Source organism: Phocoena phocoena, chromosome 9, assembly GCF_963924675.1.
Source record: "Phocoena phocoena chromosome 9, mPhoPho1.1, whole genome shotgun sequence".
NCBI classification, from domain to species: Eukaryota; Metazoa; Chordata; class Mammalia; order Artiodactyla; family Phocoenidae; genus Phocoena; species Phocoena phocoena.
The window spans coordinates 7390461-7416175 of record NC_089227.1 but is presented as its reverse complement, the minus strand read 5'-3'; the positions used below and the strand labels follow the sequence as shown (position 1 = coordinate 7416175).

The 25715-nt window shown below is 55.5% G+C and overlaps 1 protein-coding gene across 1 annotated transcript in view; it reads right to left on the bottom strand.

Annotated features, from left to right (window-relative positions):
* The window catches only part of TNS3 (tensin 3), a 188087-nt gene that overhangs the window by 76134 nt on the left and 86238 nt on the right, over positions 1-25715 (bottom strand). Inside the window, exons 14-16 of the mRNA XM_065884480.1 lie at positions 17122-17251; positions 16717-16782; positions 15477-15581 (exon numbers count right to left, since the gene is read on the bottom strand). Of these exons, the coding sequence (XP_065740552.1) occupies positions 15477-15581; positions 16717-16782; positions 17122-17251 (301 nt within the window). The remainder of the gene's footprint in view (positions 1-15476; positions 15582-16716; positions 16783-17121; positions 17252-25715) is intronic.

Genomic DNA, 25715 nt, shown 5'->3' with positions numbered 1-25715 from the left:
ATGCAGAAAGTAATTTTCAGAGAGCCGATATAGCCAAACTCCCTCTGTGATCCCTGGCACGGCTGGGGTCCCACTGCCACCACCAAGGGCTCCCAGGGGAAAGGAGGTGGGACCCCTGGGGTGAAGGAGGCTTGGGGGTGTGAAGCTCAGCTCCATCTGCTATCAAAGCTGGGGTGAGTGCGGGGCCAGCAGAAGACGTCTGGAAGGCATTCACTTCATCCGCCCCTTGCATCCTTTCGTAGATTTAAATGACACATTTTAACTTTGTGCTTCCAGCTCAAGGGGAGTCTGGGGGAACTGAATGAATCCTCATTCTGCAGATGAAGACCCCAATCTCCAGACAGAGATGTGACCCGCCCAGGACCCCCAGCTTTTCCACTGCAGATGCAGGACAAGAGCCTTTGCCTGTCCCAGTGCAGGATCGACCACTTGCTCTGTGTCCTGTCCCTTCCCGCCATCCCTGCCCCACCGACCAGGACCCAGGGCCCCTTCCAAAAGGAGGCCTGTGAGTTTTCTGGTAATGATTTCCCTGCATCCGGGGCCTAGTTAAAAATCAAACAAATGTTAACTACGGCTCTGATCGCTTCCGCTGAATGACACACCAGGGAGGTTCCCATCTGGAAAAGAACCAGAAGAAAGAAAAGAGCCAGCGGACATTCTTGCCTCGTTAAAGAGCAGAAACCGCAGCACAGACTCCCCGCCCCTGCTCTGCCACCGTGTGCCGGTTCCCTGCCCATTCCCACCCGACTTTTGAAAGGGGGCTATCTCACAAGAAGGAGAAGAGACACCCCCCAAATATTTCAAAAGTAAGCAAAGAAAGTGAGGCAGACCTAAAAAACACGAAAACATTCCTTCTCATCCTGGCTGAACGCAGATTAACCGATGCCCACCTGCGCTCACAGGTATGTGCTCACAGGTGTGTGAAGAATTAGCCGAAGGGAAGGCAGCATCTCAGCTCCACCACCATCTGAGCACCAACCACTCGGCTAACGAGAAGGTGTAAAACTGATCTGTAGTAAGTTCAGCTGTCCCCTGGGCCTGATGCCAACACAAAAAATCCATTTCAAACAAAAGAGCAAACCCGAGGGCTTCGTTAAGCTCGCTGAAATCTTTCTTTCTTCTGTATACTGACTCCATGAATCTTACGTTTTACTTTCGTGAAAGGTTTGCTTGAAAAGCAACTTTTCATTTCAAAAGAGCTAACAGGATCCTCCCTGCAAGTCTTCAACAGAGAAAAACAGAGAACTCCTCTCCGGGAACAGTCACACGAGTTTACCAAGCACTCGCCACAGCTGCTGGTTAGTTGTTTACGGAGATTGAAATGGAATATTCAGTAGAGTCCCGACTACACGCTGGGATGAACCAGCCTGGGGAACAGGGAGAGGGTCAAGAAACGGAGGGCACACTTCACAGCATCTGACGGGTTAGCAGAGGCAGAAAGAGAGAGCAGGATTGCAAGAAGGGATGCATCCGGGAACAGCTGCTCTCAGGTGAGGCTGCAAGGAATCGTTACTTCTGTCATCAGAGAAAGAGAGAATGCAGGAAAGCCGTCTCCTGCAATGGGGCTGACACTCTAAAGACAAAGGCTCTGTTTAAGCACCTCTTATGTGCCAGGACACTGTCACGCTCCAGGGATGGACCTCACTTAATTCCCAAAGCAATCCTGCGAGGCAGTAATCGACAAGCCCATCTTATAGATGAGAAAACAGAGGCTCAGAGAGGTTACGCTAATATTTAAGATAATAAAAGGCTACTGAATAGATCATCTGGAATTCAAACCTACCTCTGCCCTACTCCCAAATCCATGCTTTCTGTTTTTTTAAAACACTGGAATTCTAAACCTGACCGACCACTTTAATGTGAAATTAACAATTTAATTTCGGAAAGGAATTTCCCTAAATATTTTCTTTTTACACACACACACACACAAACACTCCTTAGAAACTACTTAAGCACTCTGTTTTCCTCCCTAACTCCCGAAATGGTGCACTGTCGGGACAGGATCCTGTGTTTTGAGGCTGCCGGGTTGATGATGGCAGTGTTACGTCTGTTTCCTAGGCTACAGCAGCAGGAGCCATGGCAGGCTGCGCGTTTCTGTCCTTACAATGAATGAGCTGTTCCTGGGTACACCACTTGGTCCCTGCCTACCGCACCCACAGCCCCTTGGGAGCCCCGATAAAGGGAAGGCTCCCCGCCCACCCTGACTCAGCAGGAGACAGGCTGCGTCTCCGGGCGCAGACTGCGGAGCAGTCGGTCACTCCCGCCTCCTGCGGCCGGCCCCGCCTCGGACCACCTCCAGCTCGCCCCTCCAATCGGCTCACTCACTACTCAGCTAAACCAACTGACCCCATCAAAATGTCCCAATACCAGACGCCATGAGTCTACCAGCCGCGGGCTTCCCGGGAAAAGTGTCTGAGAAGAAAGAAAGACAAATGATGCCGTCACCTGCAACTACACCCAAAGCACTGAGTGAGCAGCCGGACTGCAGAGTCTTCACTGACATCCTGAGGGAAGAGATCGGGGGCAGGCACTGGGCTCGCGGCAGGGAGGCTGCTACAAAGGGCCACCAGGGACAATTTGGGTGACAGACGTGTTCTTTGTCTTAGCTGTGGTGGGAGCTGCAGGATAGGAAGTCAAACCCCTAGATGTGCTGCAGTAAACAGAGTAAACTTTACTCTAGGTACGCATTGGGTTGGCCAAAAACTTTGTTCGGGTGTCTCCATGCTACAAAAAACCCAAACGAACTTCCTGGCCAACCCAATAAAGTACACCTCGATTTTTAAAAAGGTCATGAAATCAAGACAGAAATGAGGCTCACAGTGCAATGGGCCACCCCCCATGCACTGTGTCCGCCTGCCCCCTCCTCCCCCCCATCTCCTTTTCTCTCTGCTCCCGCCCCCGCCGCCTTAAATTCCTCCACTTTCCCCCTCTCTTCCAGGACCTTCCTTCCTCCTCCTAGACTCCTTGAGATGGTGAGAGCTCTCTCCTCTCCGGGATAGTTGTCAGGGTCCCTTCGTGCCCCCCTCGTGGCATAGAGCTTGTTTTAACTTTTTCACTGGAGTGATTTATGTGCACATCCTCAGTCCCCTTCTGGACTTTCTGGCATAATCCACCTGGGTGTGAATCCTAATTAAAACTCCTCCCCGCGGCTGTGTGACCTTGGGCGAGTTACTCAACCTCTCTGTGCTTCACTTCCCTTATTGGAGAAGTTGCCGGGCAACAGGTGTTGGATGAGGTCTGCCCCAGGATCACCATGGCGACTCGGTGAGACCAAACACAAAGGGAAAAGCACAGGTGGGCACTGGGTGAACACTGTCCCTGCCCATCCCCACACTTGTCCTGGTGATTCAGGGTTCCTGTCCGTGTTCCCTCCAGCCCAGAGCCTGGGGAATGATAAGAATGCCTCGTGCTGTCCCGTTAATGAGTATTCTTGACTCAGCCTGACTGACCTTACACTTCGGAATTATGTTGAAGAATTGCTTTTTAACAGAGACCTAAAGTAAAAGATGGAATTTTACAAAACCCACCTGAAGGTTCTATAACCCAAACTGCACAGCGCGGCCCTCCGGCCGGCCAAGCAGCCCACCCGCCAGCTCTCACCAGCTGTAAAACACTGTTCGAGCCACGCGATCTGCTTAGCTTCTCAGCTTCCTCTGGGACCAATAACCACGAGGACAAAAGCGGTAGCAGTAAGCTAGCTGAGTGACGCCGAGGGCCTCTGCATCGTCTCAGTGGGCTCACCACAAACTCGCCTCTGCTGAAGACGCGCGGTCGTGGGAACTGTGCCCCGTTCCACAGGGCTCAGAGGCAGGATGACAGCCACATGGGCGGATCTTCCAAAGCACACCCAGGGGCCTTCCTTACCTCTGCACATCTCGGGACCCTCACCCTGGTGGTCAGAGACCGTTTCTCCCAGACCTGCTGCAGCAGCTCTGACTGACCAGCTGTGGAACCAGCGACAAACGGCCCAGCTTTCGATTTTCAGAATGCGCCCTGGCACCGGCCCAGCCCTGCAAGATGTCGAGAAGCAGGCGAGCATCTCAGTGCCGGCTGGGCGGTGTGCAGGCAGAGGGGGCACCTGGGGTCCCAGTCTCTGAGGCCTGGCGAGCACTGCCACAGAGCAAAGCAGCTGGAAGGGGGATGGGCCCAGGGCAGGAGGCTGGGCTGGGCGGGGTCAGTGACCCTCTACATCCTCTGGCCAGGTAGAGAGCTGCAGGTGGCTTTGGAAGTGTCCCAGGGACGCCTCTTCCCTCGGGGGCCTGTGGAGGGTGCAGAACTTTCACGATCAGGAGAGACACCCAGGCTAGGCCGGCGTCCCTCTCGGCGGAGTCCTTGTCATCTTACCAAGTCAATAAGACTCCCCTGTGTTTGTACTGAATTAGCTCCTATTCCAAAACTATCGAGAGCTAAGAAAGGATGGCCACGCTGGGGCCTCTGAGAATATTACCTTCAAGCTACAACAGCACAGACGGTGACTGATAGATATGTCACAGGTGAGGTGAAATGTGCCCTTTTCCCCTAAACAAAAGGCAGAAGATGGCGATGAGCTGCTAGGAACCCCAGGGGTGTGAGAGCCTGGCCCAAGCCCCTCCTCAGGCCGAGTTCCAGAAATAACTCCACAGGGCACGGAGCTTCTCTGGATATGCTATCCTCATACCTTGCGAGCAAACGCCTGCCCGAACCCCCGAACCCAAAACTACCCCACTGAATGCCAGGCGGGGAGGTGGCACCTGGCCTGCCAGGGGCGCAGATGGAAACCGCTCCCTTTGGAGCCAAGTCGAGCTCTTGTGTAAATGTTTTCTAAAACCGAGGCAGGCTGTAAATTCTTGAAAAAAACAGTGAGAGCAGGAGGGGGCGCGTTCCAGCCAGAGAGGCACAGGGCTGTCCGGGAAGGGATGCGCCAATGTCGGGGCCCAGCACCTGGGAAGCTGGAGCCACACCGATTCCAAGCACTCCTGGCGGTCCCCTGGGCGAGGCCCAGAATGCTGCGATAAAGGAGCGTTGGGCTTCACAGTGGGGAGGCAGCAGGCGTGTCCCGGCCACAGTGACCATGCCCCAGACAACCCACACAGACACGATGCTGGCAGGACCACTCCTAAGGGGGCCCCTCTCCTGTCCAACCAACACCCCAGCTCGGGCCATCCTGTCGAGGGCGCTTATCTTGGCAGCCGATTCCCTTCCAGGCACTCCAGTGAAAACAGGAGGTCCTGCGGCCCCACTCAGGGGCCACCTGGGCCAGCCAGCCGCAGGCCGGCCACGAGCTTCTGCACATAAACCCCACTCCAAGCCATCACTGAATCTCCAAGGGCAGAAGCAGCTAAGACTCCTCTAAACTGCAAACGAACAGTCTTCCCGGAGGCCTCCCTGGCTTCCCCTCTTGCCAGGTTAAAACTGCTGTTCAGCTCGTTCCTCATCAACGAACACCCTCTCCTCTCCCGGGAGTGCCATCCTATCCCTCTGGTACTTTTTCTGGCTGGCAACTCTCTGGTCTCAACTGAGGGTCTCTGCAGCCTAGCAGAAGCCGTGCACACGCGCGCACACATGCACACACATGCTCCCTGCTCACCTTCCTTCCAGACAGCCCTGCGGCTTGTTCAGCCCACATCTGTTGGGCCCTGAAGAAAGCCTTCAACCCCAGAACGCAGCATTCCGGGATGGGGGCATGTGTCCCCCGCAGGGACCCAGCCTCCCTCTCTAGGTAGTGGAAGGTGGAAGATCTTGTTAGCTAAGAAAAGGACTTTGGTTCCACCCAAAAAGGCCAGCGCGATGTAAACACGAGGGCGGGGTTTCCTGCAATCAGGTTTAGTGAAATTTGAACCCTGGAGGCTCAGGAGGCGGGGAAAAGGCTTCTATTCGAGAGCCACCCGGCGGGACCAGTGTTCCCTTCCAAGCCTCCCGGGCTGACAAGCTGACGTGCGGAGCCAGCACCAAGCTGCCTGGGTTTACAAACCACAGTTTCAGCATCGTCTGCTTTCTTCGGCGTATCTGCCAGGAAGCCTTTGCCTTTACACCCTCCGTCTCCTGGGGCTGTGTCTGTCTTTCAAGCTCGATGTGGCCAAGTTCACTGTCAGTGTTAACTGCACACGGCCTATCTTTCGGGGATTCCTTGCACACCCAGACCTCCACGTGCTGCCCAGCAGCACCTCTGCACCTCAGGCCTCTTCATGTGTAACTTAGGTGGGCTTCAGCGAACGGTTTCCCGCTGTGCTTTGATCGCATGCTGGTCACAGCACAGCTACACGCTCCGGGTCTTAAATGAACCTAAGACACCAGAGCAAACAAGCAAAGCCGTTCTGATGCCTCCAGGATCCCACAGCACAACCGGAACCTTCACAAACGTCACCACCCAATCAGCCTGAAGGGGCGGAGGCGGGACAGAGCCAGCAGGTCCCAGACACAGATTTCTCCAACAAACCCCCCAAACGGCCACCAAGGCACAGGTTACACTCGTGCTCAGGAGAAAGCATCTCTCTTACTGCGGAACACAATGCACCGCTTGTGCAAGAAGGTCTATTCAGTTTGGCGTTCGGCAAAGGGTCCTGACCAAGCCCCGTTCCTGTCGAGGGAACTGACGTCATTGTGCCCACTCTGCAAATAACACTGTCACTGCAATAAAGGAAGTGACTAACTGATCACACAATGCTTTGCGTCAAAGAATTCACATCAAAAGAAAAGACGTTAGAAACGGAAATCTGAAAGATCTGGTTTGAGGACTGAGACAAATGGGGCCTGGCCGCGTTGTAGCCAAGGTCATGTCCAGAGGGGGTGGAGGTCCTAGCCTTCTACAGGAGACAGTCTTCAAATCAGACCTCTGCATCCCAAAGCTGACAACCGTGTGAAAAAAACACAGAATAAGGTGCCGACAATGAGGAAGAGACAGAAACAGCTGTACCCCAGCCAGTGGTCTCTTTTCTCCATTTCTAACAGAACGAAGCTGTGTGACTAGCTGTGTGTCAAAAGAAGCCTGGCCTTTCGTGTGGCTCATTTTCTACTGCGTGGGGCGCAGGGTGGGTTCTCCTCATGTTGACGGCAGCTTCACAAATGAACCACGACAGCCTCCATGAATGCATGGCAACTGGCACCAGTGTGACCTTCAGGTCTTGGCAGTTGTGCTGCTACTCGCGCCCCAAACACCGTCATGTCTCCTCTGCTCCCACCTGTGGGTTTCCATCACACAGAGCCCATTCAGGCTGTTAGTGTCAACCTCTCCTGAAACAACATGGCCTTGTGACACTCTGCTGATGTGTGGCCAAAAGGGAGCCCTGCGGCTCAGTGTTTTTGAAAGGGCTCAAATCTTTCAAAGCTACAGAGGTGGAATTTTGTGCATGGGGTTACCTAACTGATACTGAAAAAGACTTGGTGGGTTCCCGAATGTTCCTGGGAGGAGTCGGCAAAGTGGGACAGGAGACCCGCAGGACGTTCAGTGTGATTCCTGGTGTAAGCCCCATAAAGACAGAAGAAATATCCAGAAAAGGAAAACCAACTGGGACTCAAAGAAGTGGAAATTTCACAAAGTAGTAGGAAACATCGGCAGTATAAGAACAGCCCAAGGTCAAAACACGTATAAGAAGGTTCATAGCAGCATTAATCACAATAGCCAAAAGGTGGAAATAACCCTAATACCCACCTGCTGATGAATGAATCAACACAATGGGGTCTAGCCACACTTCGGAACATTATTCGGCCATAAAAAAGGAGTGAAGTACCGAAACAAAATGAATGAACCCTCAAGTCATCAGGCAAAGTGAAAGACACCTGTCACAAAAAGCCACACGCTGCACGGTTCCGCTTGTGTGAAATGTCCAGACGAGGGAAATTCGTAGAGAAGGAAGACGAGGTCACCTGGGGCTGGAAGACAAGGACTGGGGAGTGACTGCCAGTGGGCACGGGGTTTCATTTGGGGCTGACAGAAATGTTCTGGAATTAGAAAGTGGTGACAGTTGCCTGGCCAGACCCGGCCCCAGGCCCCAGAGGGACAGCTGCCCACCACGAGGCCGGGAGAGGTACCTCTGCCCCCGCCCCACTCTTTCCAAAACTCCTTTCCCTCTGGAAGCCCATGCTTTCCCTCCAGCCCCTCCTGAAGTACCTGCTTGGACTCCTAGAGCTACAGGGCATAGAGTCCGACCCCAGGAACACCCTCATTGCCACCATCAATACCATCGCCAAGAGAGCATCCCAATAAATGGCAGAGACCCATTTATTTAAAAGGAATTGGCACGTGATAACTGTCTCTACAGAGGCAAAATAAAGGATTTTCCCAGCTGCCCCTTCTTACAAAACACCTCCCTGTTCCCTTAATGCGTGGGGAACTTTTCCCTCTTGAGGACCCCTGGGTCCGCTCCAATTTGCAGCCCTTTCCAAAGGGAGCGTGTGATAAAGTCACATCCGTGGGATCTGAAAGCCCACCCCCTCCATTCGGTAAGTCTGAAGAGATGGGAGGCAGGGTGACACTGCAACCACATCAGGCACGAGATGGAAGGAGGGGATGCGTGCACGTGCTGGGAGGAGGACGCTCACGAGCAGCTCAGCCCCTTTCTCTCTCAGGCTTTTGCTTCTGCTGGTCAAACACTTCAAGTCTGGAGTCATTCCCGTATTGGTGACATTGCCAAAATGCCTGAGCCCTGCCTTGGCAGAAATGCACCTGCAGGCTCTGCAGGGAAGGCTGCAATCCTGCCCGTTACTGGGGAAGTTCTCCCCACGGAGGACACAGAAGGAAATTCACCGGATTGGATCTGAGCTTAACTCACCCAGCCAACGTGCCACCGTCCAGGCCGGGAGGGAAGCGGCCGGAAGGGGCTCGACTGAGATGCGATCTGGTAAAAGTGGGTCTGCAAGAGCTTTTAAACAAGGGGACAGGAAAGAAACCCCTCCCCACGCCACATGTACACACCCTCTGAGTTCACTCTCATGTACAAGTTGTGTGACTTGGGGTTTTAGGGAAACCAGGGGGTCGGGCCCACTTCTAGTTTCATCTCTCAGAGAACCCACCAGCCACTGGTCCCCAAGGCAGGGTGCCAGGGACAGAGTGCTCTGGAGACAGGATGCAGGGCACGGGCGGGGATCCCCGGGTGCCTGCTGCTACAGCAGGTGCAGCATCGAAGGGCAGGAGCGATGCCGACGCTAGTCATAAAGGGCAGGAGGAAAAAGCGAGAGCGGGATAAACATGCACTTGGCTGGAGTCTAGGGATGTACTGGAGCTGCAGGCAGGTCAACAGCCACCTGGCTTTCAGAACCCTGCCCCAGAGCACAGGACACGCTCGCTCCTGCAGTGGGTCCCACAGGGATGGGGGCAAGTTGGGGGCCAAGGACCCCGGTGAAATCAAGCCAACTCTCAGTGCCTCTGTTCACGGTCTGTCCTGGGGTAATGCTACTTAATGCTTCCAGCCATCCCTGGGAGACTGACACGGGCTAATTCATGCAAACTCGTCCAGGACGACATGAATTCTGAGTCGATTTCTCTGACACCACTTGGGCTAGAAAAGCAATGGATTCTGAGGTGGCAGCTCAGGGCCGGTCATGACTCATTAACAGCTTCTGACATCGCACTTAACTCTTCTGACAGGATCCAGTCCATTTCAAAAAGCTAACACCCGAAGGACTTTGTGGTTCTTAGCACAGATGGTGAGACTCTTGTATTTCAGATAAGATGAAGCCACGGCCCTCCATCCCAACCGCTGCCTGAAATCCCTTATCAGGGGAGGATTAGCTCTGGGTCAGGGGTTCTCACCTGGAAGGGGACCTGGCAAGGCCAGGGGGTCAGAGGCTGTAAATCAAGAGAGCACAAGGAGGGTGCTTGCTGAGGTCTGAGCGAGAGGCCCACCTCATCCATCTAAACGCAAATGCCATCAGCATTTGACACAGCGTGGGCTGGGTTAACGCCGTTACTCTGCTCGGAACCGTCAAAGCAAGCCATGCTTGCAAAAGCCTGGCTGGGCACAGGATCTAAGCAAATTCTTCTCAGTCTGGATACAGAGAGTGGAGGCATTCAGTGAGTGGTGGCCGCGGCCAGACACTGATGACGCATACACACACGTGTGCACACACACATACACACATGTACACTGACGAGGCAGCCCCTAAGTTCGGGAAGCTCAGCCAACAGCGTTCCCATTCTGCCAGCGGGGAGCCTGGCCTTGGACAGAGAACAGATCCAGGACCTAAGGTCTGATCCCCCAGATTCCAGGGGACCCTCCTTCTGCTAAGTCGCCAGAGCTTGCTTTGCTTTCCCAAATCTCAACACCCAACCACAACTTCTGGGAAGAAATGCTTTCAAATCCATGTTCAAAATGGCAACACCTAAATGTCACAAATGGACCTGGCACTTCTAACTCTGCACACACCCGTGGCCAGCCGGTTCCTGACCCAACCTGTCAGCAGGCCACTGCCGCAGGCTCTGCGGACCGTCCTGCCCGGGAGAGTGAGAGGACTGCGTCTTACTGTGAAGGTGGTGAGAAATCTAAGTCTCCCTCTCCTGCAACCAGCCCCCATGAAGCTCTGGGACAACTGTGGTCACCTGGGAGGCTGAGTCTGAACTACAGGATGTTTATAAGGTAGCAACTTGAAGTAGCAGAACCAAAACCTGGAGGACGGTGGCCCCCGTCTATGCAACCTGGGATCCATGAGTTTTACCGGTGGCCAGAAACTCATTCATTGGTTAAAGCCAGGAACAGAGGAAAGGGGGGCACAGCAAGGCTTCATGCCCAACCGTGGGTTGTTCTGGAAGCTTCCCTGCCCCAACCCCTGAGTTGAATCTGGCAGAGAGCCTTAGTCATCTACCTCCTAAATAGGAAACCGCCTACTGCCCATCCAGAGCCACACCCAAGTCCAGGGCCTCCAGAAGCCTCTTCACTGCTGCCCTCCTGTCCGGGCCCTGACACCGCCCTTCACCCAGCGCCTGCCGCCTCCTGCAGCACGCCTGCAATGAGGCAGGTAAACGCCGGGCTCCCCCACGCCCCCCTGCCTACAAGAGCCATCTTCTTCCTGCATCTCCCTCGAATACACAGGCTGAGTAGCTGCTTCTCTTCCACACTTCCCTAATTCCCGGTACCTCGTCCTCCCATGGTACATGGGGCATCTTATGGCCACTGCTGAGGTAGACAGAGAGATAGGTACACATCCACACACTTGCGCACACATACACATCCACACATGTACACGTAAACACACATATGTACACACAAACACACATACACACCATGTATATTAAACACACACATATATACACACATACACATATATGTGCACACGCATACATATATACATACACACACACACACATACATACACAAATACACACATAGGTATGTCTTCCCCATGAGGTCTGCTTATTTTCTCTCCCTGAGCTCATCACAGCACCAGAAACACGGCAGCCCCTAAGGAAATATGAGACGCGTGAAAAAGGGCAAATGTATGTAGAATAGAAAAGAGCTCCCAGAGCTGGGGTTATCTCTAGGATGATCTAATTAAAATAGGCCATTTCAGACAAGGACGTGCCTCGTCGAGCGAGACAGAAAGGGCAGGAGAGCAGCCCCGGAGCCGCAGCCCTCGTGGGAGACAGGGGCGGGGCTGTGCGCACTTGCTTTGCTGGGAGCCTGCGTCACTCCCGGCCTCCAGCGGGGGCTCGACACTGCCTCTGGGCGTGGCACCCCGAGCCCAGGGACCCGTGCGGTGCGGTGGGCACCCTCCCAGCCGTCACAGCCTGCTGGCGCAACGCGCTCTGTGCCACAAGAAGTCGTAGCAGCAGCGACGTTCATCATTGAGCAGCGTCAGCACCAAGACGAGAGACGGGAACAGAAAGGTTTTCTGGGTGGAACAGAAAAGTCACCAGAGCCGAGAGCAAGGCCCCACTTGGTGTCGCCGTGCCGTGCCGCCACCTGGCCGTGCAGGGAAAGATAGACACGTGCTTCTCCCACGTCTCAGGGTGCCGCACACCCTCGCCGACCTCATGGTAGACCAGGGTCTCCATCAGTCTCTGGGCTTCAGAGGAAGTGATAACACTGCTTATAGGACCCCGTCACCTGAAGGGTGTGCTCAGTGCCTCCTGCTGACCATTTCACTGCATCCTCTCAGCAACTCTGGAGCTACACTAGTCCCACCGTGCAGAGGAGGAGAGGACACAGTAACTTGTCCAAGGCCACGCAGCACAGGCAGAGAGGCAGGAAAACAAACCCAGGCAGCTGGGGCAGAGCTGTGACTCTCAGACCGCCCTGGGACAGGCCGGTTGTGGTCCCTGGGCGCAGAGGACTTAGCCCCGCGGGAGGGACAGAAGGAACAGAAACAGTAAGTACAGCCAATCCCCATCATTCATGATTCCATACCTGAAAATTCACCTGCTCACTAAGAATTCCGTACTTGTAACCCTCAAAGCAATACACACAGCATTTTCGTGGTCACTCACTGACATGCACAGAGTGGTAGAAGTTTCCAGGGTCCCACACACAGGCTCGTAGCTGTGGTGGAACAAAAGGACCCCTGCCTTCTCCTTTCAGCTCTCACACCATAAAGTGGCCTTCTCCAGGCCTATTTCATGCCACACTCTTTGCATTTCCGTGCACTTCGTTGGTGCTTTTTCTATTTACGGTGGCCCCCCAGCAAAGTGCTGAAGCGCTGTTCCACAGAGCCGGAGGCCATGAGGTGTCTTATGGAGGAAACATGGGTGTAGATCAGCTCTGCTCAGGCATGAGTTACAGGGCTGCCAGCCAGGAGTTCAATGTTAATGAACCACCAATATAGAGTCGGTAAGGTGTCTTTAGACAAAACAGCGCTCGCTGCCCTGTCTTGTCACCCGACGCAAGTGGGGATGCCCAACGCAGCTCAACTCCATTTCCTGGGCCCCGAGCAGAGGGCTCACCGTGCAGCCGGGGCCCCGAGGGCAGTGCCCAGAGATGGTCAAGCCCACTGGGGTAGACAGTCACATCTGTCCAGAAGCTCACCACCCAGTGCCCTAGAAATATATCTTTTCTCTTCAAACTGCCTAGAGGGGATTATGCTGTCTGCAGGCCTCACCCTGGCCCAGGGACCAGCAGGTTTTCAGCTGGAAGGATGAGGTTTGCACCAAATAGCATTGGGGTCAAATAGGCCCAGACTTGAGTCCCGTTTCCACGGTCTCTGTCCTGCGTGATCTCGAACACACGACAACTCACTCAGCTTCACCCGTGATCACCAAGAGTACACAACCCCGAATGGCTACCAGGACCCCTCACCAATGTCTAGCTTTTGATTTCTCTTGGGAACTGCCCCCTTTATCTCTAAAATGGATCACAGGTTCTGATGTGGATAAAATAAAGTGGCATAGGAGAGGCTCCGGCAGGCTGCCCTGCTGTCTGCCCTCACCCCTCCCAACTCCTCTCTCCTTGAAATAGCGCCCCACGAAATTCTGATGGGGCGGCGGGACCCCCATCGCCCCACCAGGGCCACAGAGCCGGGAGCAGAGGAGTCACTCTCCACAATGAAGACAGGACACTTGGAATCACTTGTCCACATCCTCACTCAGACATAACAGGTGGGTCAAGGTCCCTGACAGAAGGCCACTGTGGAGGGTCCATTCCAGGACAGCAGGGATTTCCAAAGATAAATATAGCTTACGTAATGCTTCTGTGTGCGTGTGTTTTTTGGGGTTTTTTTTTTTTTTCAATCAGTAGGGACTAGGGATGGAAGCGCAGATAGAAGAGAGGGCTACAGCATCATTTTCTAGCCAAAAGACACGGTTCCATAGGCTACCAAACCCTGGAGAGAGTTTTGCCCTGATGGAAGCATGGCTGAGACCCTGTTTCCGGCCGGCCAAGGCCCCCACCTTTGCAGGTCTGGGGGCCCAGTTGCGCCCTCCTCCAAGGACCCGAGCAAGGGGCTGCAGCTCCAGGTGAGAGCTAAGGGCATCGGGAATGAGTTCACCGATGCAGGTCAGCCTCACCGAGGAGCCCTGGAGAGTTGGGGGAAGGGAGGGAACTTCAGGAAGGGTAATGTTTCCATGTGAGGGAAGCTGTGTATGCTTTCTGGAAGGTGGCTATGCAAGGGTCTGCAGGGCCTTGGCAGCTGGGGCCACAGAGGCAGCACTTAACAACCATGAGAACTCAGAACGCCACATGAGTTCCACCGAGATCTAGTGCAATTGAGGAGGGGCCAGATCGGGGTAGGGGATTAAGAGGTACAAACTATTACGTATATAATAAATAAGCTACAGGATATATTGTACAGCACAGGGAATATAGCCAATATTCTATAATAACTAGAAATGGAGTATAACCTTTCAAAATTGTAAATCACTATGTTGTACACCTGTAACTTATATAATATTGTACATCAGGTATACCTCAATTTTGTCTTCCCTGGTGGCGCAGTGGTTGAGAGTCCGCCTGCCGATGCAGGGGACGCGGGTTCGTGCCCCGGTCCGGGAGGATCCCACATGCCGCGGAGCGGGTGGGCCCGTGAGCCATGGCCGCTGAGCCTGCACGTCTGGAGCCTGTGCTCCGCAACGAGAGAGGCCACAACAGTGAGAGGCCCGCGTACCGCCAAAAAAAAAAAAAATAGTATACCTCAATTTTGAAAAAAAGTAGATTCGAGAGGTCTAAGAGAAAAAATCAAGAGCTCCTGGGAAGCCCTCTGATGGAATGCAGTGTGGTGGGCGTGCCAGGCACCGCAACAGTGCTTAGAGGTACGTGCACATGCTTGACAGGGGCTCCAAGGGAGCAGTCAGGTGATGAAACCACACAGGGGCCACCCCAGCTGTGAAACACACAGCCGGCATTTAGAAACCGCGCCTGAAGTACAACAGTGACGCGGGTTTCACCTCTAGACAGCAGGAGGGTCTGCAGCGCAAAAATACTGACACGAGCCCAGACACCCCCGGTGGACAAGTAGAGGAGCCTCACGCCCCCTGGCGTGGACCGCAGACATCCCTGGCCGCCGGTCCCCGCGAGCCCAGAGATGCACAAAGATGGGCACTGGCGGAGTTACCTCCACGAGACTTGCTTTTAGCTATTTAATGTCTGGATAAAAGTAACTGGACAAAAATGTTTTGATTTTTCTCTCCCAAATCAGGTCTGTTCTCAATTGGTGGTTGAAAAAGACGAAAGGCCAGTGTTCTCAAGTGCCTAGAAGAAGACTGATCCCTCTTCTTTGAAATCAGCCTCCAGGGGCTTCTTTCTATAAACCTGTTCATTCCTTTCCTCCTTCATGATACTTGTGACCCAAACTGCATATCCCGTGGCAAAGAGAGAATATGTTTGAGAGAGACAGACTCACAAAAACAGAGATTAAATGATGCAGCCATACAACCAGGACACCAGTGTAATGAGCAAACAGAAATAAAACCAAGCCTGATTCCCACGAGTGCCCTCAGACTCACAACGGCAGGGGTCCTGGACGGCAGGGTTCCCAGCCTCCAAGCAGACTGCAAGGAGATTTCTGAGCTAAACGTGAACAGGCTGCTTTTTCTGGGCCCTATTCTCTGGTAACTGACACAAGGTAACCAGACTCACCTTCACCGTCTGCACTCAGGTTCTCATACGAGTCCCAGCGGATCAGCGGGTCTGCCGTGTTGAAGTCCACAATCACCCCGTGGTCGTTTTGCAAATGCTCACACCCTGCAGGGCGGTGGGACGGGGGCAAGTTAGTTAGAGAGAAGCCGGTGCCTCTGGGCATCTGCCAGCAATGGGGCAGAGAAGCCACCGCATCTGGGTGTCCAAGCCCAGCCCCGTCCCACACGCCCTCCAGTAATCGGAGCTGCTGTGCACTGTTTGGGATGAACTGAACAACAGTGAACACCACTTGGCAGAAAGGAAAGACGAACATCGGTCCTCCACCCCACCGGGTACGGGGCTCTGGGCGCTGTCTCTGCTCTAAGGGATCACCCGGATGGCTTGGCAGGTCAAGGACCCAGAGGCACCCAGAGGATCGGCCTCAGGGCAGGTGGACGGGAGGGGCAGGTTTGGGCCCTCCCTCGAGGCTCCCTGATCATTCTGAGGATGCCAGGAGGGTTCTTACCCCACAGCCTTGCATTTAATAGTTCACGCCTAAATCTATGGCACCGGGGACAGAAGTAGGGTGCTTCTTTTCCACAGCTATTAAAAACTGAATTAAGGGGCTTCCCTGGTGGCGCAGTGGTTGAGAGTCCGCCTGCCGATGCAGGGAACGTGGGTTCTCGCCCCGGTCCGGGAAGATCCCACATGCCGCGGAGCGGCTGGGCCCGTGAGCCATGGCCACTGGGCCTGCGCATCCGGAGCCTGTGCTCCGCAATGGGAGAGGCCCAGGTACAGAAAAAAAAAAAAAAAAAAAAACTGAATTAAAACTTTCACGAGTATGGATCTTGGTGATGGAAATGAACCATTTGCCTCCACGATAAAGGGACTGATTTCTCTTTAAATGTATTCTTAGAAGAAAGGAGAGAGTCTGTTTTGCTCACAAATATTTGCAGTCTACTATATTTCTAATCCTCTTTAAAAACATGTAGCCGTTTGTTGAGGGAGAAGTAAACAGGGCAACAAGACACAGCCCCAGTCCTAAGGTTGGGCCCTTCCTTGGGTGAGTCACACCATCTCTGAGGTCTTATTGACCCACCTGGGCCCTACTGTCTCTAAGGCAATGCCCTCCCTCTGTCTAATATCCTACTATTTTTAAAAATATATTATATTTCCAATTATGTGCAGAGGTGGGAAGCCAGACAGAGGCCCCAGCATATGCATCCTGCCCCCTGGTTGCAGCATTCTGCATTCTACCCACCTTGAATCTTCTCAGGAGTGGCTGAGAAGACTAACTCAATCTTCCCATTATCAGGAAAACGGTCATCTAAAAAAGAAATCTTACGTCAACAAATTTGGAGACAATGAGACGGGAAAGGGTGGATGAATTTTGTCCTCATATTCCAACCAGGACAACACCCTTCCCAAACCTCCAAAAGCGCACCAATGACAGAGGACGTGTCAGTAGTTTCACCGTTTCTCTAGAAATTTTTCTTTGTTGGGTCAGTTGCCAGTCTTTTGTGAGGCTGGTAATGATTTTGTCAATAGGTTGACTTACGGGTGGAACGGGGGAGAACAGTGAAAGAAACACATGAGGCCGCCGGGGGTCGCCCGCCGAGGGTCCACTCCCCACACCCCCAGTCTGGACTCGGGGCAGGGACCTCACCTTTGCTGGCGTTGTCCAAATCCTCCTTTGCAAACACAAGTCCATAGCCCTGAACAGCCCCGGTGTGAAACTGCAGGCGGAAAATGACGTCTCGGGTGGCCGAGCGGTACTTCTTGTGGTAGCACTTGACCTGGGGTAAAGAGGGTGTGTCCTCAGGGGAGCCCGTGCCCGCGGAGGGCGCTTGCCGGGGGGTACACAGGCCACTCCCTTCTGGGAGGGGCTGGGCGTGCGCGCAGCCGACAGCAGCTCCCAACCCAGGAGACGGGCTGCAAACGTCACCGTGGCTTTGGTCCTTCCGGAGGACACCTGTGCTGTTCCAACAGGACAGGGATCCCACAGTCCTCAGTCCTCAGACGGCCCACACCTCTACTTTGGAAGACAGCTGAGGAATGAAATTCCGCGGCCTCTTCCTCCTCATTTCATCTAAACCCTCCAAGTTTCACCTTAAAGCCTTTCTGTTCTCATGAAAGAAGGAGGCGGTCACCACTTTCTGGACTACGCTCAGTATTTATGTTGCGTGTTACGATTCAGAGAGAGAGAGAGATGGGGAGAAGGGAGAGGAAGGGAAGGGGAGAGAGAGAGGCCTTGGAATTGAAATTCCACTGCTGGGTTGTCCAGACATCCTGAATGGCCACTTGAGACCAGTCTCCAGAATCACCAGGGATGTGATTTGAACTCAGGCTGTGGCTCCGTGGCCCTAGGTCCCTGGGAGCAGCTCAGGCCCCTGGAGTGACTGTGCTGCTGTGGAGGGTGGAAGCACCCCTTCCTGGCACGCGGCAGGGAAGGGTGGGCAGGGGAGGGGCCCTGGCGTCGTCTCCCACCTTTACACGGGGGCCTCCCTGCCCCTGCCTGAGGGGTCTGTGGATGGCGCTGGCCTCGAGGAGGGCTCGAAGGTCATGGCGGGGTGGCGTGCTGCAGGAGAGGGGACCCTTCCTCCCTCCCATGGCAGGGCAGGGCTCCTTTCCAGGGTCCCCAGGGGTCCAAGACCAGAAGCAGGCTGGATCTTGCCCTCAGACACTCAGCAGAGGTGGCCACTCGTGCACCGAGCATGCCCGGGAGGAGGGGAGTCTGGAGGTGCAGGGATCTCAGAGGCAGCCATGCTCACAAGAGAGACTGCTTGGAAAAAGCTGGGCTTCAACGATTCTGTGCAAGCTCACTGACCGTCCAGACCAGCGATGCGGGAGGATGTCGCAGGTGACCGGTCTATAACTCTCACCAGTGAAACCACCACTCGAGAGAAAAAATAAAGGCCCAAGGAGCCGCGGCCAGCGTGTCGGGAACTGTGCCCCTTAGGGTAGACCCAGAGGTCGTCTACCTTTGTGCTCTCTACAAGGAGACAGTCTGATGAAAAAATGTAAACAGACCGTCAGGGGAGTGTTTCACGTTGACACACACGAGCTGAGCATTGACGAGGCGGGAGGTGCCAGGCGGCCTGTGCACACGCGGCCAGTGGGGATCGAGACTCAGGCCTGGCCCCTGGCCCCTGGCCAGGGAACCGGCCGACGAGACTTCTGCAGAAACATGAAGCCTTCAATTTGCTTTCCAACAGCAAATGGATCGCCGGCCGCAAGTCCTCTCCCGCCCCGTCTGGGGTCTCTGGATCCTCAGCAGGGCCCCCTCAAAGGCTGTCCTCTCAGCCTTCCTTCCAGAGTGTGCTACCTGCATCCTCACCCCTCCAAGGCCCTCGCCCCACACTGACCGCACTGACCGCTCAGCAGAGGTCCCACACGTGCTGCGGTGGAGACTCCCACGCACAGGACGTGCCCATCTCTGTGGGGTGATGGACCCCCCCCTCTCCGTTTGCCTTTTTCCACTGGTAACTTGGAAGTACGAGGGAAAAGGGGAGAAGACTGGAGAAACGGAAAGAGAGTTTCAGGCGCACACCAGTCTGGCCCTTAAATCTTTATCGATACTGAGGGGGACTGAGGCTGAAAATAACCCAACAAGGCCTCCAGAAGCTGACATCCACTGAGGGAAGCAGCCCCAGGCCAGCCCACAGGGTCACGCTACACAGAGCTGGCAGCTCCCCCAAGCTGGCACCAGGTGGACACGGGGGCGTCGCAGGCGCTGGGTAAAGAGGCATATGCAGCCTCGGGCAGCGCAGAAGGCCCAACGACAGCTCCCTTTCAGGGACACCTTCTCCTGCTCTGAGTTAAAGGGTTCAACCTGCAGGCAGCTCTTGACGGCAGCTCATGCCAACCAAGAGCCCCCGGGCCCGGCTCCCACCTTCCCCAGAACCCAAGACGTTCTGTGGGCTCCCCTCCTCTGGTCTCACCGTCACTCATCACAGCAGACACGCACGCGCGCACACACACACACACGAATCCCAGCCCACTCCAGGCACCGGGCAGGGGAAGGCAGAGGTCACCACACGCCCTGGGGCACGGGAGGGACAGCAAACGGGTTCACCCTCCCTAGGCTGCTAGCTCCCAATCATTCTGGGGCACAGGCACCTCCCCAGGCCCAGCGTGACTCTACTGTCTAAAGACTCCCAGTTTTTCACACGACAAGGGTTCAGGGTGGAAGGAACACAGGGGTATCCCCCTGCCACAGAGCAGCCGCCCTCTGCGCACACGTGCCCTCACCGAGGGGTTTCCGGGGCCTCCTGACAACCCTCGCTGGCGGAGACCTGAGCCTCCCATACTCCCGCCCGTTGTTTCACCGTGGACTTCTCTTCCCACTGCTCAGGATGGTACCCGCCATCCCCTCCAGTCCTCCTGGCCACCTCAAGAATGACCCCCACTGTCTCCTGAAGGCACAGAAAACCGCAGACGTCTCGGTCACATGGGGTCCTGGTGGCTCCAGCTGGAAAGGAGACGGACCCACCCAGCAGGAGCCCCGCCCCGGGGGCCTCTGGCACCCCCTGCAGAGCCAGCAACGATGCCTCATCCGCACCAGTAAATCTTCGTAGCATCAGTGACAAGAGACCAGAATCGGGCTCGTAGCGCTCCACAGAAAGAACCGTCAGCATCTTGCTTGACAGTAGTGCCCAACGTGCGCCTTTAAGGTACGAAGTATTGGTCACATTTTGCACCAATTAGAGACTGAGGTCTGTAACACCCCCTTCATCCCTCCAGGTCTCCCCAGAGAGTTTCTAGAGCACATAAATCCTCTGCCTTTGGATTTTAGAGCATCTGCATTTGAAACAATTTCAACCCACTTTGCTGGTGGCCCCGGCGGCTGTCTACACAGGCATCAAGGAATGTGCGCGCTCAAAGACGATGCTACAACCACACGTGCTTAAAGGTTTCATAAGCTTGACGGATGCCTACCTAAGTCAAAACACCTGCAGTATCCGGCGCCAGCACTAACCGTGATTTCACTTCACTTGGAGGTGAAAATGATTTCAGAGGGTGGCAAGGCTGAAACTCACTTCCTAAACCATTAGTAGGTCAGCAGTCCTGGCTGTGAAGGAAAACACAACTAGATCCACTGGGCTGAGATGCAGAACGGATCAGGCCCGATCCAGGTCCAGGAGACCCACGGCACAGTGACGGAGAAGGATGTACACACAGCAAGTCCCAGGACAATACGGCACAACAGAAGTCCTTTAACGACCCCCGCGGGAGCAAATCCAGAGGGGCCTGCGGACGCCTTCATCTTCCCTGATCTTACGTAAGTGCCCTTGGCAAGAAACAATAAACTCAGGTGCTGTCTGTTTGCAATGGCTCCTTGAGAAAGGTCCCCTCTGTTTAGAAGTCGGGTCGCTGGGGCCAGGTCACGGAGCCCCGCCCCACAAGGACAGAACGTAAGTGGTCACGGGGTTTGCACAAGCAGAGGCAGCAAGGCATGTGGCTGGGAAAGTGTTTACAAGCCCATCAGGGCTCTGGACCACAGCCAGGCTCCCGACGGGCCCGCGGCCCACGCGAATTCCTTAGCGAGGTTACATAATGACACGGCTGTGCTCTCCAACGCCTCTGCCCTCCCACCCGACAGGAGCATGTTTACTGAACACCTGAGGCTCTGCCCTTTAGAAGTTCTGGGCTGGACTCGAAAATCTGACCCTCAATGCAAGCACATCGCAAAGACGGGCGGGTCAGGTGTGCAGTGGGATGGTGCGCGCGGACAGGCTGGCAGTGTTCGGGCAAAGCTGGATAGCGGGTGGGTGTCACCGTGGCCCCCAGTGACAGCCCTCCCGCCAGCCCCCAAGTCGAAGGAATGACAGACGGAGCCCCCTCCACTTTCCCGGGTAGCATTCTCAACCCAAAGAGCTGACGAGGCCTTGCTTCTTGTAAACTGGATCCCTGTTACCTCTGCTAACCAGAGTCTCGGGGCAGAACCCCTCATGAGGAGAGAGGCAGGTTTATCTGTGCCCGAGGCTGACATTTACCAAAATCAAGGAGGGGAAAAAAAATCAGAGGACGACATTCCGCCTCACAGGATGGTGACCAGGGTGTCAACCTTCCCTGGGAGCTCCCTTCCACTTTCCAGAGCAGAGGCAGGCTCTGCAGACGCCAACCCAGCCCAGCCCTCTGCAGCTGGGGGGTGGGTAGCCTATAAAACATTCTCTGATGCTTGGGATTCTGTCCAAGTCACAATCGTTGCCAAATTCTTGATGAGAAATTAAACCGCCTACACATTCGAACCTTGACACAGAAAAGGCCCTCAGACATTCCCCACCTGCAGCTTTCCGCACTGAAGGAACGCCCACTGGATTCGCAGAGGTGCGCACCAAGCGATGACTCCCTAAAACTGAAGGACAGGGCAAACCGAAGTGCAGGGGTCTCCCCCAGTTCGTCTGCGCCCAGGGGCTTCTCCTGACTGGAGACTCTGGAAACCAGAGCCAACCTACACCGCAGGAGGGGAGCCGGCTCACGCCACTCCCCAGGAAGCTCAGCCAACACCCAGGAACGTTCTACCGCCCAGCTGCTTCCCTGTGTCGATCCCTGAGGTCATTTTCAGGTTGAACCAACAGCCCTGGGATTCCAAGGAGCCCACGGATCACGCAGTATAATGTGTCCCCCAGAGATTGAGTGTGGGGATGCCCTGGGCCCGTCCTCCAGGCCGGACAGCACGGCCTCAGAGACTCTCCTCCTCGGACACACTGGAACCCTCTCTCCCACCCGTGGACCTTCACATCCCGCCTCTGTGCACTCGTGCATACACCAAGTTCTACTTGCACGAGAGTGATCTGCCAGCTCGTCTCACTCAACAACCAGAACCTAAACTCTTGGAAGGAGGACCTGTGTGTGATTCCCGTTCACGTCCACCATGTTACCTGGTCGGAACACACGCTGTGGGGAATAAACGAGAGAACAAATCAGAGCCTAAGGTGCCGGAGAACCAATGGTACCTGATCTCACTATTAACCTTACTAGAACAGGTTTATTCTAGAATGGGTTTATTCCATGGACACAGGTATGACGGGCTGAATTCTGTGCCCCCAGAATTCATATGGTGAAGTCTTAAAGGTGGTTAAGGTAAAGTAGGGTTATATAGGTGGGCCCTAATCCAATCTGACTGGGGAGATCAGGACACAGACACAGACACACACACACACACACACACACTCACATGAGGGAAGATGATGTGAAGACACAGGGAGAAGACAGCCATCTACATACCAAGGAGAGAAGCCTCGGGAGGTACCAGCCCTCTGACACCTTGATCTCAGACTTCCAGCCTCCAGGACAGTGAGAAATGTCTATTGTTTAAGCCACCCAGTCTGTGGTACTTTGTCATGACAGCCCTGGGAAACGAATACAAGAGGCTAGAGCTACTTTGAGACTTCTTAGAGATCAATAGCTAAACTAAACCTCCTAGGTAATCATTTCCACGAATGGTGCAAGGAAAAATTACCCTGTGTGATGGAAAATTACCCGTGTCCAGCTGTAACCCGCAGCGTCCTTCTCCCATCTGATAACGTCGCAAAAAAATAAGTGCAGAGTGTACAAAAATGAACTGTAAACACAGGAAGTTAAATCAAATCATAATTCAGTCCGAAAATACTCCATGTGAAGAACAGGGTGCAGGAAGGGGCTGGTTTTATCAAGTTAAGCGTTTCCTGTGAAGAGATCCCTATTTGCCGGCCTTTCCAACGGAAGCAAAAATTCACAGACAGCGTGACTTCACGGCACAAAACATTCCCCTCGGGAGACCCCATGGCGACAGGACACCTGAATGCCAGACCTCTCAGGTTCCTGCAGCATCACTCAGGGCTCATCCATCTGGCTGTCCCCTCACGCAAGAGGCAACTTGCAGTTCTTGCTGGGGTGTGACCTTGCCCAGGGACTCCTGCTTCAGGGGCAGGCTCTGGGCAGTAAGCTGGGGACGATGGCACACTGAGCACAGGGTCCCCTCCTAGCTCCCAGCAAGCGTGAGACACCACCCCTGAGGAGCACAATTACTGGCTCTGGAGAGGCTGGGACAAGTCAGCCACCTGCCTCAAGGGCTGGGCACCCACTAGGGAGGCAGACGAGGTACCCAGCCATGACAGATCATCAAACACAGCCGCAGGGAGGGCACAGCCATGTGCCCCAGTCGTGCCTGATGTGGGTGACACGGGTGGGAGGCATTAGCAAGACCCAGAGGAAAGGGCCGTGGGGCCGTGTGCAGAACAAACCAGATAATACGGGATCTCTAGGGCTAAGTGATTGAGGGGGCAGGACACCCAGGGGATCCTATGCCACATACGGGAGCCTGGACCCTCTCCTCCCCCCGCGGGGAGGATGCTGGGCCACGGCTGCGGAACGCCGTGCTCGGACGGAGTCACGCTGTGAGGGCCAGGGCTCAGGGATTCAGGATCCATGTGGGTAGAGGATCTGCACAACTGACGAGAGAAGTGGAGCCAGGGGACGCCAGGACGAAGTTCCCACGCGGAGTCTTGGGGAACCGGTGGGGACGGTCCTAGAAAGCAGCAGAATGGAGGCCAGGGGGCTGGCGGGCACCAAGGGCCGAACCTGAGGCCCGAGGACCGAAGGCAGAAGTGAAGAAGAGGCAGCCTGGACCCAGCGAGAGAGACACGGGGCCAACAGGACCAGCACTCGGGGGAGACGGATGCCCAGAGGACAGCAGCGCGGAGACCCGCCAGAAGCCGGAGGGGAACCGGCAGAGGGGCTCCACAAAGAGAAAGGGCCCACGTGACAGGGAGTGCCACAGAGACGGCCACGGGGATGCGGTCCCTGGGATGCGGCCAGAGGGAGGAGAGAGGGCGGGGGCGGTTGGGCGTAAAGCATCCTTTGCTAAAACCTGGACAGGAAAGCAGGCAGGCAGAGGCAGGGGTACCCACGGGGGAGGAAGGGCCTGATCGCCGGGCAGAGAGGGGCCAGTTCTTCCTCCCCAGAACCTCCGAGGAGGGGTGCAGCCCATGTGCTGAGGCCCACACCAGCCTTCTTACCATTGCTCCCACTTGGGCCTGTGCCACACCCCACCTCTGTGCCCCCATGACCGTGAGGGGCCCTCCCAGCGCTGTACGAGGAGGAGAGGTCCACCTACTCTGATGGCTCTAGGCCGACGGCCCCCTAGCCACACCGATGTCCGCCCTTCACCCTCCCCACCCGGGCCTCGCGCGCCTCCAGAGGTCTCCGGCAGGTGCTCCCCGAACTCTCGCTGGCCCGACGCCTTCACCTGCAGCTGGCGCTTCAGGATGTGCCACTCAGCACCAAGCAGACTCACAAGTGTCTGCTGGAAGGGAAACTTTTCGAGCAGGGCCTGATAATCCCACTTGCGGACTTCCCGCAGAGAAGGAGCAAAGCAGGCACAGGGAAGGGCGAGTCCCATTTGGCCACTGGCTCAAAGCCACTTACCAATACACCTGAAAAGAGCCATGGCTGAGCACACGCAGCGACAATCACCTTTCACGTGGCCATGGGTGCCCAGAGGCACCATCTTCCATCTGCAGATGGTGGAGGCGACTGCGTCCCAAACTCCCAGGTCGGTGCCTCCCTGCTGCAGTAGCGCCGGCTTCGACAAGCTCACCGCGCGCCAGGGGACGGCTCCCGGTGCCCGCAACAGCGCCGGCTGGTGGACACCGCGGGCTCCAAGCATGTCTGCCAGCACCTCCTCCCCCAGCCCCGCTTCCCAGCTCCCCAGGGCCAGATGGCAACCACCCACCCGGGTCCCCTCAGAACGACCCCACCCGCCTGCTCAGACCACATCCCAGCTGAAGCTGGGTGCACATGATGCTCAGGTAGGCACGCTGCTCGCAGGCGGCGGTGCCGACGTGGGCCTAGGACAGCCGTGAGGCACGGTAGGCGATCGCCCGGGAGCACGGGGAGGTGGTGGCCACCCCCAGGCCAAGCCTCAGTGGGCCCTCGGTCACAGCGCGAGGTCCTCACCCCCTGCTGGCTGCCCCGGCTCATCTCATCCCCACGACGCTCGCCTACGGTCCTCATGCAGCAGAAGGGGGCTCGAACGTGGACAAGACCCGTCTGAGGCCACCCAGTCCCCCTAAGCCGTAGACCTGCTGGGAGCCCAGGCATGGGACCCAAGGCCTGTCCGGCTGCATGATGCCCCTGTCGGGCCTGCGGCTCCCAATCTGCTGTCGCTCGTATGTAGCTGCAGGGCTTCCTTCCTTCCACTCGAGACCAAGGGCTTTCTCCCCCACGTTCTCACTACCTCTCTAAGTCACAGTCCTATAAGGGTTACTCTCAAGG